The 12,769-nt window shown below is 46.8% G+C and overlaps 1 protein-coding gene across 1 annotated transcript in view; it reads right to left on the reverse strand.

Moving 5' to 3' along the window:
- The window catches only part of ARHGAP23 (Rho GTPase activating protein 23), a 129,224-nt gene that overhangs the window by 93,985 nt on the left and 22,470 nt on the right, over positions 1-12,769 (reverse strand). The window contains exon 2 of the mRNA XM_084804720.1: positions 531-710. Coding sequence (XP_084660846.1) covers positions 531-710 — 180 coding nt within the window. The remainder of the gene's footprint in view (positions 1-530; positions 711-12,769) is intronic.

The raw sequence follows: 12,769 nt of genomic DNA on the forward strand, positions 1-12,769 counted from the left end.
AGTTGCTCACCTGAGGTAGAGCTAGGAAAGACCCCTGCCTGAAACCCTGGAAAGCTGTTGCCAGTCAGTGTCAGCAAAACTGGGCTAGGCAGACCAACAATCCAACTCAATATAAGGCAGCTTCCTAAGTTCTGAACTATGAAATGTTGGGTGGGGGGAGGAATGAAGTCTTAACTTGGCAAGATTAGGGTTCACAAAACTACATATCCGTGCCAAAACATAGTGTGGGCTCTTCTCATGTGGCCCAGAGCTTCTGATGTTGCCACATGAGGAAGGGACCCTAAAACCTATGCATTTATTACATAGTAGTTACCTATATCCTGCTTTTATTCCATGATGGAACTCAAGGTGCCACACATGAGAGAGTGTTCCTAGGTGGTCACCCAGTCCAGGTACTGACCAGACCCAGACCTGCTTAGCTTCAGTAAAGGTCTGCCCCATGTGCTTCCAAGACCATCCCCAGGGCTTTTATGAAATATACAGATCTGGAATGAACCCTGCATATTCCTCAGATCCAGAAAGGCTATTACCTTCACACTGGAATGAACCGCTGACTCTGGGGGATAGACGATAAAATGGCGGAGGGTGAAGCCGTAACCCCCCTGCGAGTTCTTGTGCAGCACCACCGTCTTCGGCCCCACCCAGGGGAAGGACTCCACAGGGGGGGCGTTGGCGTTCGTGGCCGTACCATCTCTCTGGCCCAGCTTTGGCTGTCGAGGAACAATAAAGAGAGGAAGGTAAGCAAATTATAAGTTCCAGGTGGAATCTGGAGCAGGAGAAAAATTGTTTCCACCTCCCTCCTATCCTACCCCAACACACACACACAGTATCAACCTTCCCCAACATGGTGCCCTCCAGATGTGCTAGACTACAACTCCCAGCATTCCCAGCCAGCCATGCTGGGAGTTGTAGTCCAATGCATTGGAAGGGCACCAGGTTGGCAAGGCTGCTCTATACAATGAACACAGCTTTGGGGGGATCAGAACAGGGTACATTGGGATGAGGTACATTTCCAAAGGTGTGGGGGGAGGAGAGACAGGCACCATTTTTAAATACCTTGGCACTGGGATATTCCTGAAGCGCATCCAGTTTCCCAGTGCCTCTGGCATCAGTGGCTCTTTCCTGACAGAAGCCAAGCCCATCCCTTTGCCAGGGGACCCACAGGGCTCAAGTTGGAAATCTAGGGTGGAGTCTTCAACTTTTCCCAGAGAGTAAAATACATTGTGGTAAGAGGAACTGTGATGCTCATATGAACTTTTTCAGTTAAATGTATCATCCGCATTGAATCTACCAATTTGGAGAAAAGTGGGATTATAAATGAAATAAATAATACAGTATCTGGCAAGTTTCTGGTTTTGTGGTACCTACCCTCACCCCCACCCCAAAAAGATTTGACTAAAAAAAGTAACAAACAGAAGAAACAAGCATGCTCTATCATGCCAGCTTTGAATCCCTTAAAAATATTGTTTATTTAGCTGAAGAACCAGTGAGCCATTGGTTAGTGTGCACTCTAGATCTCTCTTCAGGCACAGAAGGGAACAGAGATGTGCAACAACAGCCCCTTGATTGGCTGGCAGCATGAGGCCTCTCGATTGGCCAGGCCAGGTATAAATACTAGGAGCCGACCCTTCTGCCTTTGCCTGGTCAGCAGAGAAGAAAGGCTAGTTAAATCCCTATTTCGTAGGGCCGCTGGGAAGATAAAATGGGAGAATCTGTAAGTACGCCTCCCCAAACTCCTTCTAGGCAGGGCAGCATTTAGACGTGACTACTATTACTAACACCCCCCTGCCTGTTTCTATACCTCCTCCAGCCCTTTGGCACCACCACCAGCCTAACTATGAGGCCTCTGGGTTGGAACAAACCCTTTCCAGAACTAGTTCTAGGCACAGCCACCTGTAACCTGGCCCCAACAACCTTTTTGCCTATTCTCGCTACCTATCATACACAACAAACAGCAGTGAGATTGCTAGAGGGATGGTGGAATCACTGCCTGATCAGATTGGGATGAGAGGGTTCGGTGATGATTCCATCACAGGCTTCTAAGTTTAAGCTAAAGAGGAGAGCGTGTACCAAAAACCAGGAGCCCCTCCCTGATAAAGAGCTGGAGATAAAAGCTGCTGCACACTCTCGATGCAAACAAGCCCTAGGATAGGACAGCTTGAAGCTCGAATGGAAAGGGAGAAAAACAATGTCTGACAATGCTCTCAAATTTAAAATTGCAGAGTTCCAACAGGTTGGATTTGAACATCTGGACTTTCTCCCAGTGACACCAGCCAGTGATCATCCAGGTTTTTGAGAGGGCATGCAAGAAATTGAGAGTTTGTTTATTTCATATTTATTTATTATATCTTTAATCTGCCCAATAACAAACATTCTCTGGGCAGATTGCAAACCATTAAAAGATGAAAAAGCAATACAAACAGTTAAACATATAAAATACAATGCAAATATTTCAAATGCAATACAAAACAACAAACAGCATAAAGACATATTCATGTTCATTGGATTCTCCCCTGAATTCAACTGAGTGGCATTCACATCTGCCATTTCACATTCATTTCCCCCCCTCCCCTGCATTCATTCTGGTTCTAGTTCCTGAAGGATGGAAGGAAATAGAAAGAAAAGGAGTGCTTGAAAACTGCTTGGCAACTACGTATGGCTTCCTTCTTCACTTTGCCTGGAACAAGGCTCTGGCTTATGGTGGCAAGAGGAAGCCGTGGTATAGGATGAATGAGCCCAAGGACATGATGCCCTGGGAGGGTAAGGAGAGGGATGCATTTTGAGCTGTGGGGGGGCAGAGGACAGCAGTCCAAATGGGAGACTCTTTTCCCAGCACCTCCATCTCACCACAACTGCCAAACACTTTAAACAACAACAAGAGTTCCGTCACTATAGGATCCAGGCAGCTTTCAACATGGACAAGAAGCAAAGGAGGAGAATTTCACACTGTTTGCAGGCTATGGTTCCTTGAGCAAGCCACATTTCCAACTCTTATTATAAAAGTCTCCCCAACAGGGCATAAGACGTCAACACAGCAAGTCCTCACAGGAGCTCCCCCAATAACCACATTCCATTAGTAAACCAGAGGAATGCAATGTCCAAGTCCGACATGTAATCTAAAGGCTCTCCATCTCCCTTCCACCAGCCCCCATGGGATGCCTGGGGTTTGCAACATGACACTCTATACTTTAGAAGGGAATTATGCACCTCTTCGTCTCGCCAACTTGAAACCAGATGGTTTTCAATTGCTTTGGGCTTTGCGATGAACTACATGGGGACAAATGAGACCTCAAAAGATGATGTATTCGCGGTGGGCAGCTAAAACAATCCAAATTGTGCACCAAGAAAAGCTGAATGCTGTGATCAGCATAACATTTATGTATTTAAAATATTTATCTATCGCTTTTCAACAAAAGGCTCTCTGTGGTAAACATAGGGCAAGGCAACTTACAAGCATGTTTTGGTACAGTTGTTTATAGTCTCAGCCAGGGTGGGCTTCCACATGTAGAGCTTCCACACTATATCAAAGGGACAAACCTCATTTGATGTCTAGTTGTCTACTCATATTCTGTCTGTCTTGGTCTCAGCAACGGGGCAAAGAGCAAATCCTCCCTGTCTGGGATCGATAAAATTAGGCATATTTGCATGAATGTACTTATTTAGCATAATTACTTCCTCTTGGCATGGATACTGAAGCCTTGGAAATCCTGTTCAGTGCATGGTTTGGCTTGCAGAATTTCACCTAGAACTGCCCTCATACTTTCAAGCCTATTTTTATAGCCCTAAGGACTAGAAACTTGCTTTTTTCTTCTTCTTCAAAGCAAAAGTTGGAATTCTCAGGATGCCGAGTTGTAAACCGAATACCAATTGAATTTCAGTAACATGTACATCCCTACGTTTCCCAGCCTACAACTCCCATTTTCTCTGACTATTGACCATGCTAGTTGGGACAAGTAAGAACTGTAGTCAAAATATCTGGAGGGCACATTAGGTTGGGAAGGCTGGTATATCCTGTCCTTCCACTAACCTCTCCTCAATTTCTACTCCTGTGATCACAGGATTGTGCAATATACACAGCTCTGTTTATAATTACTGAAAACACTTTATTATGAGGTAAGTGATTAAGAGCCCAGTTAGCTGATTGATATCTCTACTGGTATTATATTACTCTGTAAACAGATGTTCCAGCTGTGGACTGAGAAGGTGTCAGCAGCAGAACGTTGACCAATGGTGCAGCTTCAGTGGGGGAAGTTAAAAATCAGTTTGAATCCAGGAACAGAGGGGGATGGGAGAAAACCTGGTACTGGACACAGGCACAGGAGAGACCATGTGCTGTTGGAAGTTACAGAATGAACTGTCAAGTGTTCTGGGAAAACATGAGCCCAGGAGCCAAAAGAAGTAGCAAGTCACAAGAGGCAGTTCAGGGAGGGGGGGGGGGCTGTGTCTGAATATTCACAAACTGAATTAACACAACCAGATTCACAGCAGCCTCGTCATGTAAACACAAAACAAGAAGCATGAAGCAGTTACAACTCCATGATGGGCTTTGAACCCAGGATGCCCATCCTTTAAGCATGTTATCCATTGGCCCATCAATGACACTGGCTTTCGAATCTCTCTCTTCCTTGGCGTTTGCGCCGTGAAGGGGGGAAAGAGTAATAAATGCGGGAGAAGGTAAAGCCCGAGTTAATGGAATGTTTGAAAGAGCTGCCAAGAGGCAGAGCAGCCGACAAGCAAACTTATTACGTAATTCCACTTAGCAATTACATAGCCACCGGGGCTTCTCGCTGCATTTCTGCCGAGCAAAATAACCCCAGAAATCTCCACTTCTCCAGGTTCTTTCCTTCACTAACAGAACATATCATCAGACAAAGAGTAATCCCCTCTGTGCTACGCTCCATCTGCCTGATCCTTTTAAATCCTGATATATCTAGGAAATATCTTCATGTTAGTTTTGTGTGTGTATTTTTAAAGGGTGTCCCATAGACATATGAAACTGCCTTATTCTGATCATAGCCCAGTAGCATCTCCTACAGCCTTCCCCAAGCTGGTCCCCTCCAAATGTTGTTGGATTCCAACTCCTATCAGCCCCAGCCAATATGCCCAATGGTGAGGGATGATGGGAACTGAAGTTCAACATCTGAAGGGCACCAGACTGGGGGAAAAGTGATCTGCTATGGCAGATGGCATGTCTCCAATAGGTATTTTCCAGCCTGGAAGCTTTTAACTGGAGATGTTGGACCAATCCTCCAAATAATGCAAACAGTAGGTATAGAACACAGAGCAGAATCTCCATTATGCGCTTCTGGACTTGTAGCTAAATACCCCTCCGGATCTGCAGCCCCCACTTCACCAAAAAAGAATGTGCTCTTCTCCCTCCCTCCCTCCCCCCCCCCACACACACTTTGACTGTGTTCGCACAATACTCAGTGGTTGAGTGTGGGCTGTTGTTGAACTATGGGTTGTTTGTTGAACATGGGTTAATGTGTTATCTGAACCCAGGACATTTTCCACAGGGTAGCTTGTTAACCATGCAGTGTGGCTTATTTTTTTTCGAACAAGCCACCTTCAGAACCCACGGTTTGTTGTTGGATTGTTCAGGGTGGTTAACAACCCACACTGCATAGTTAACAAGCCACCCTGTGGAAAATGTTCTGGGTTCAGACAACATATTAACTCACAGTTCAACAAATAACCCACGGTTCAGCAACAACCCACATGCAACCACTGAGTGTGGGTTAGCATGTTGTGTGAACAGCCCCATTGCCTCAAATTCCCCTGCAATCCTCGACTGTTCACTCCTTTCAACAGCACATAGTCCCTTTGGTCCCCAGGTCCAGTGTGAGGTCCCCCCTGCTCTAGCCCCCATCAAAATTGACATGCAATGGCAATTTTACACAAGCAAGTCATCATTTAACATCACTGCTGTCAAATGTCACGCTATAACGTACACATGGACCAATGCTCAGATTAGGGTAAAGGAGACCCGTCAATGGAATCCACAAGTCCTCCCCACCCCTGACTCCTCTCAATTTTAACCAAATCATGCTTCCCCCCCACCCAAGGTATGAAAGTGGCACCTAAGGGAGACAATCACAACAGGTGACAAGGCCAGGTTCCCTCTGCCCCCTCCCATGGTAATTCAAGCACTGAACATGGTTGGATCTGATTAGACAAACAAAGCAGTGAAGTACTCGACCTAGAATGTCCTCCTCAGCCAGGCACAAAGCCACAGAGAGACACGATGGAGAGATCCAGGGAGGGGAGGCATGTGGCCCTTAAATAGAGGCATGGGGGCCAAATCATGCCCTCCTGTTGCCTTCTGATATAGTAGCCATGGGTTGTTGTTGTTGTTTTTTACAAAAAGTAGCTCCTAAAGCAATGCTGCTTCATCTTTTTGAACCCCATGATCCTGGATTCCTACATAAAGACCTTCTTAGGCAATTGTATATAGCTGCAAAGTTATGTATAGCTTGTTAACTGGAGGTCCCCAAACTCACCAACTAAAGAGCAGCGGATAGATAAAATTTGGGAGACTATGAGTATGTATAAACTTACTCAGCAAGTGCAGCAAGCAAGGAATCCTAATGTGAAGAATGATCTCATGACACCATGGTTTCTATTCATTTCCTATGCTGAGGCACTTCAATCTTTTGATAAACCTCCAACAAAATACAGTTGCCTATATTTTTTTTCTGATTACTATGCACAAACACACAAAATGACATACACCTGCATACCCTCCTTTCATATACTGTAGAGAACATGCATTTTTACTTTCATTAGAAATTGAGCTCTAACATAGATTTATAATTCGTGAATTCCTTTGTTTCTTTAGTGATTGTGATTTATTATGATGCACCTTCCTTTTGTTGCCTTTATTTTGTTAACCTTATTTCAAAATAAAGTAAAATTCCATGATTAAAAAAAAAGGTAGCCCACTCCTCAGTAATCTGAGCACTAACCTGAGGCCTCCCTAGGGTCATTTGCAACTAACATAACAAATACACTTTCCCCCGAAGTTTCTTGAACTTGTGAGTACGGTTCATGCAATGAAAGGAAGTAAGAAATAACTACGTTGAATTCTATTGGTAGTTCTTAGACATTTTGTTGTTTCTAGCCATATAGTAAATGTACATCTTCCTGTCTTTTTTAGCCCAGTCTTAAAGACTTGCATTTCAAGTCACTAATTGTCGTCGTCCCTACAAAGGAGCGTAGCATCTGGATTCTCCACTAGGAATAATACGAGCATGACAGTCCTATGAAGATGTTGAAAAAATATTTACAATTTCGAAAACTACTGAGGATTGGTATGACGCAAAACACTGCCAGAATAACCAGCAACTAGAATATCTCGTGACAACAGCAACAAAACTGCCAAGGAATGACAATCTTCGTCCAAAGCTTGCCTGTGCTAGGGAGATGCACTCCCCCTGAGGCTCTGCAGGGCTTGCCCTTTCCACAGTGGGAGCGTACTGCCCATTCACCCACATCTTTATTCTGGTCTCCTGAATGCCAGGAGAAAAAGGAGAGAGGGTGGCTTAGAGATCATGCTGGAACAAAAGCAACGCCAGTGGCATGATCTCAGAGACATCTCACTGCCTGGATGCAAGGAAGTGCAGAGTCCAGACAGCAAGCCCCAGACTAGAAAAAGCACATCGCTCGCATGCTCCTTCTTGCATTATCTCTGACCCAGCATTCCTTCTCGTCCCCCAAGCACTGGAAAGTCAATAGGAAAAGTGGGTTACAGCTTGCCAGCTCAAGCATGCACAGGCTTTGGGCACCTGCCCAACTCGGTTGGGTACAACTGCTAGCCCAGTCCCCCCCCCCCATCACTACAGTACCTCGCTATGGCACTCATGGCTTATTAGGGGTAGGCATGAGGCCATCCTTGACCAGTAGCATGAACACCTACTGTGAAGAACAGCCTAAGCCAGCTTTCCCCAAACTGGTGCCCTCCAGACATGTTGGACTACAACTCCCATCAGTTCAACCAGCATGGCTGGATTTCGCACTCCCTTGTGTCCATGCAGCGGGCCTATTTACTCTCTTAAATCAAGCCAGTGGTTTGGTTCCAGCATGATCTTTAAGCCAACCGCCCCTCCTTCTCTGCTGGAGCCTAATTCTGTAGTTGTTTAGTACAGGCTATGTAGGAGCTGTAGCCTCTGCCTGCAGTCCATTGGCTTCCCCCGACCGGAGAGGGCAACGTTTCCAGCCTGGGCAACAAGCACTCCTGAGTCCTGACTGGCTGTCTGTCTGTCTCCAAGCTCCTGGATCCATCTCCTGCAAAGCTGGAGAGGATTATCCCCTCATACCCTTGCCCCAGGGGCTTCCCCCACACTCCATTTGCACTGTGCCCCCCCCACTTCAAGGTTGCACACAGCTCAGCACCCAAACAGTGCAGAAGAAAGGGACTAAAAGGGGGTGCAAGGAGAAACAAGGGTGGAGATTCAGTCAGGGCAGAGAGCTGGAGAGGATTTTAAAACTGAGGACTAGCACCTTGCCAGGTCATGGAGCGGGATGACAAGGAGCCAGCATGAAGAGACTCAAGGAAAGCGCTGATGTGATCCTTGCAAATCTTTTCAAATGGGGTGGGGGGTGCTAATCAAAACTGAAAGTCTGTCATGCAACGGTAGTGCTGCCCACTTCTGCTGAGCAGCTGCACGTCACCAAATGAAGGATTTGAAGTGGCACCCCCCCGTTTGCCCTCCCCCACCAGCCCCCAAACACAGGCTGCTTTCAAGCCCCCTGAGGCAGTCAGACTAGCATGTCTCCAAGATGAATATTCTGAACCTGTCTGGAAAGGCAGATCAGGTGCGGAACGCAGACTCATAATCCCCCTCCACCCCACCTGCTTCCCGGCAGCCTCTGTAGGGGACTCGCCAGAGTTAATGAAGATACAAGCCGTTTTATCCAGGGACACAAAGCCCATCTACTCCTGACTCCTTCAGGGCCCTTCACGGTCCGCCAGCACACAATCCTTATCTTTCCGTCACAAAGCCGCCCCTGCGTTCGGATCAGGATGCTAATGAGGGTGCCTCCTATTCACGAGATTAATCTCCCTCAGTATCACACCAGTGCCAGCCGCCCCGGGCCGCTCAGTAAGCCGGGATCAACACTTCCCATGTGACAAAAAGATGGATATTGACGCCTTCCCTTGCCTCTCTTCTCTCTGGGCACTGATGATCTGTGTACGTTCGTAATTTTAGTGTAATGATAGCATATGCTAGAGCTAGACTTGTACTAAAGTACAGTGCAAGGGTCGAACAAGACCAACATAGGAAAACAGGATGCTCCTTTATATTTACAAATTGTTAGACAATTTGTAAATAAAATGAAATAACTATGTCTGTCAAACCCAATGCTGTCTGATTTCACCAGCAGTGGTTCTCCAATGTCTAAGGTCTTTTACATCAGCTGCTACCTGATCCTTTCTGTCTTGTTTTTTACTATGCAGTGCCAGTTCCCAGTTTGAGAGGGCCACGGAAAAAGTGCACTCTGATTCCCCGCCCCCCGATTGATGGGCCCTGGCAGGTTTACTTGGAAGCAGTGATCTGAGCTGCATCAGGTAGCTGAGGGCTGCCATTTAAATTTCATAGAATCATAGAATAGTAGGGTTGGAAGGGGCCTACAAGACCATCGAGTCCAACCACCTGCTCAATGCAGGAATCTAAGTTGGAGCATCCCTGACAGGCTGTCCAGCTTCACCTTGAAGGCCTCCAGTGTGGGAGAGCCCACTACCTCCCTAGGTCATTGATTCCACTGTCATCTTGCTCTAACAGTCAGGACGTTTTTCCTGATGTTCAGCTGGAGTCCAACCGCCTGCTCAATGCAGGAATCTAAGTCAGAGCATCCCTGACAGATGGCTGTCCAGCTTCATCTTGAAGACCTCCAGTGTGGGAGAGCCCACCACCTCCCTAGGTCATTGGTTCCATTGTCGTCTTGCTCTAACAGTCAGGACATTTCTCCTGATGTTCAGCTGGAATCTGGCTTCCTGTAACTTGAGCCCATTATTCCATGTCCTGCACTCTGGGATGATCGAGAAGAGAGATGCCACATCAGGAGGCATTGTGGGAAATTAAAATGGCAGCAAGACTCGGCTACCAGCTGCTGCTCAGAGCACCAGGCCGGTGGGGGGAAATTAAAGGGGGGGGCAGGCCAGACAGCAACCCAAGGATGCCAGATACTGATGCTTCCCAGCCTTCCCCAAACTAGTGGCTTCCAACTCCCAGCATGCCCCAGCTAGCATGACTGGCTGGAGCATGCTGGAAATTGGAGTCCAACACATTTGGAGGCCACCAAGTTGGGAGAGACTGCTATAGCTCCGCCCTGACATTACAAGGAAAGGACATGGAGCTATCAAGGGTGCATTTCCCTGCCCTTTGCCACCAACAGCCAATGATACAAGGAGGGGAAGTGCACAGCATGGTGACACTATGTCACGCATTGTGTTACACTAGAACTAGACTTTATGAGGAGGGGAGGGGGGAGGAGAAAGACATAGAACAGCAGGAATTCCATTTCTGGTTTGTAGTGTTTCATACTGACCTAAAGACATTCAGTTATTGCACAAACACATTTACTAGGCAGCCCTTCTTAAAGGCACTAAGTTCTTGCAGCCAGAGATTATGGGTGTTTCTACATCAAGCAAAAAACCTGCAAAAGTCCACATACTTTCCCGAGCTTCCTGCTTCTGGGTTTTTTGCGGGATTAGGAAGGGCTCCTTTACATGGCAGACACATGGTTTGAACTGATGGAGTGCCTCCCTCCCTCCTTGGCATGTGTGCAAAGGAGTGGGGGGTGGGGGTGGGTTCTTGTTTCTGTAGCTTAACTACTGCTGTACTCTTTTCTCGCAGCCCCCAGGAAACCTCTGACTTACTTCTGAGTAGACATAAAATGTAAGATTGTGCTGTAAGTCTACAACCCTTGGCACACTTACTTGGGAGTAAGCCACATTGAACTTAATGGGGTGCTCTGACTCAACAGAGGACATTGCTTCTGAGCTTGGTGGGGTGGGGGATCAGATGTGTCTCCCTTCATTGCAGGGAGGCATTTTACCCTCTTCTCCCTCCAACTGAGAAATGTGCTCAAGCATTTATAGGAGTTGCAATCAAAAGGTGATGCTTGCCCTCGCGCCTGTCAAATCTGCTCCTGGACGCCCCGCTCCCATCCTCAATGCCTTTGTCATCCTGACTGCACATGCCCACAGCAACTCAAAACAAATGCCCACAGCAGGCAGGCAGAGTAGTTTCTACCACTATTGGAGAATTTCACAGGGAGGTCATGCTGCTCCTGTTCCTTGGGCTGGGAAAAATACCACATGTTTGGGGTTTGGGAAAAACACGGGATAAGCTGGGAGAAATTGCAGGAGACACCCTGGAGGGTAACAGCATCATCTAAAGAGCCCGCAAACTTCCGCGAGAGCCATCTCAATAGCAGGATAAAAGCTCTGTGTGATGAACCCCTATGACAGCCAGTTCAAATCAAATTGCGAAATTCAGCACCTTTGCTGCATTTGCCACCTCCACACACACTGAATTACTTCTTTGTCGCCCTTGGCTCACACAATCTCCTGGCCATCCACCCCTTTTCTGACAATACTCCTTTCCTGAAACCTTGAGCCAAAGCACAAGTTACTTTAAAAACACAGCTAGAAGCTACATTTTGGTTTTTTTTTAAATTCTAAAGTGTGCATAGGAACTCCTATTTGGATGAGGACCCCAGCACTGAGGGTGGAGTGTAGGGGGGCTTTAACACTTTCCCCTGCTGCAGTCCCTATCTGGATTGGGGCCCTGCATCTGCAAATTATATTAGCAAATAATGATCCATTTGCTTTAATGTGGGGAGAGGATATCTGTGGCCCACCAGATGTTGTTGGACTACAACTTCCATAATCCCTAACCATTAACTATGCTGTTTGGGGCTGAAGGAAGTTGGGATTCAACATCTTCGAGAGGGTCATAGGTTCCCCACGCCTGCATTAATAGATCACTATCTGGCAATATATATTATAGGCATGCAGGGGGGAGGTCAATCCAGATTAGCACCACAGTGGGGCAGAGGGTTAAAGCCCCCTAATTTTGATCAGGAGCCCTGCACTTATTCCAGAAAACAAGGCAAGGGGGGGGGGGAAACAGTTTCTACTTAGGTCTTTAAAGTAATGAGTGCTTTCAGCTCCTCTTTCTCCTAGACGCCAAATTTTCCCAGCTCCAGGACTCTCCCGTCTTTTCTTTCTTCAGGTCTCAATTTCTTAGTCCACGGATTTCCTTCATTCAGTAAGCTGGTCTCACTTAAGCCCTAGTTGGATATACCTCTCCATACAACTGTAATGGTCATGGGAGGGACCACACCCATCAGCCATGTCCCCACTATCACATCCCATGCCAGCCATACCTGTTGACAAGGAACCTGTGATGCAAAGGGGAGCTTGAGGGGGAGAGCCATACAGCAGAGCAAATCTTTACAGATGTTCCCTCTGAAGAGGGGAGATTTTACTTGGGGAAACAACAGGGGGGGTCATGAAAACCCCACCTCCAGTTCCACTGTCACAATCCACTTAGGGCTTCACTGCAGCTGCTTTTAAGCTTGTAAAAGTACGCTGGGAAATTGAATGACAGTCTCCCATGTGATATGTCATTCGGCCCTCACAGAGATGGCAAATGTATCAGTTTGGGTTCACATGATGGAATGCTCATGCATTACAGATTTGTTAACCTGTGCACATAGAAACCTAGCAAGTCAGGGAGAGCAATTCTAACCTAGCCTTTCC

This window comes from Heloderma suspectum, chromosome 6 (genome assembly GCF_057233095.1).
Source record: "Heloderma suspectum isolate Gila_16-S chromosome 6, 16-S_ref, whole genome shotgun sequence".
NCBI lineage: Eukaryota > Metazoa > Chordata > Lepidosauria > Squamata > Helodermatidae > Heloderma > Heloderma suspectum.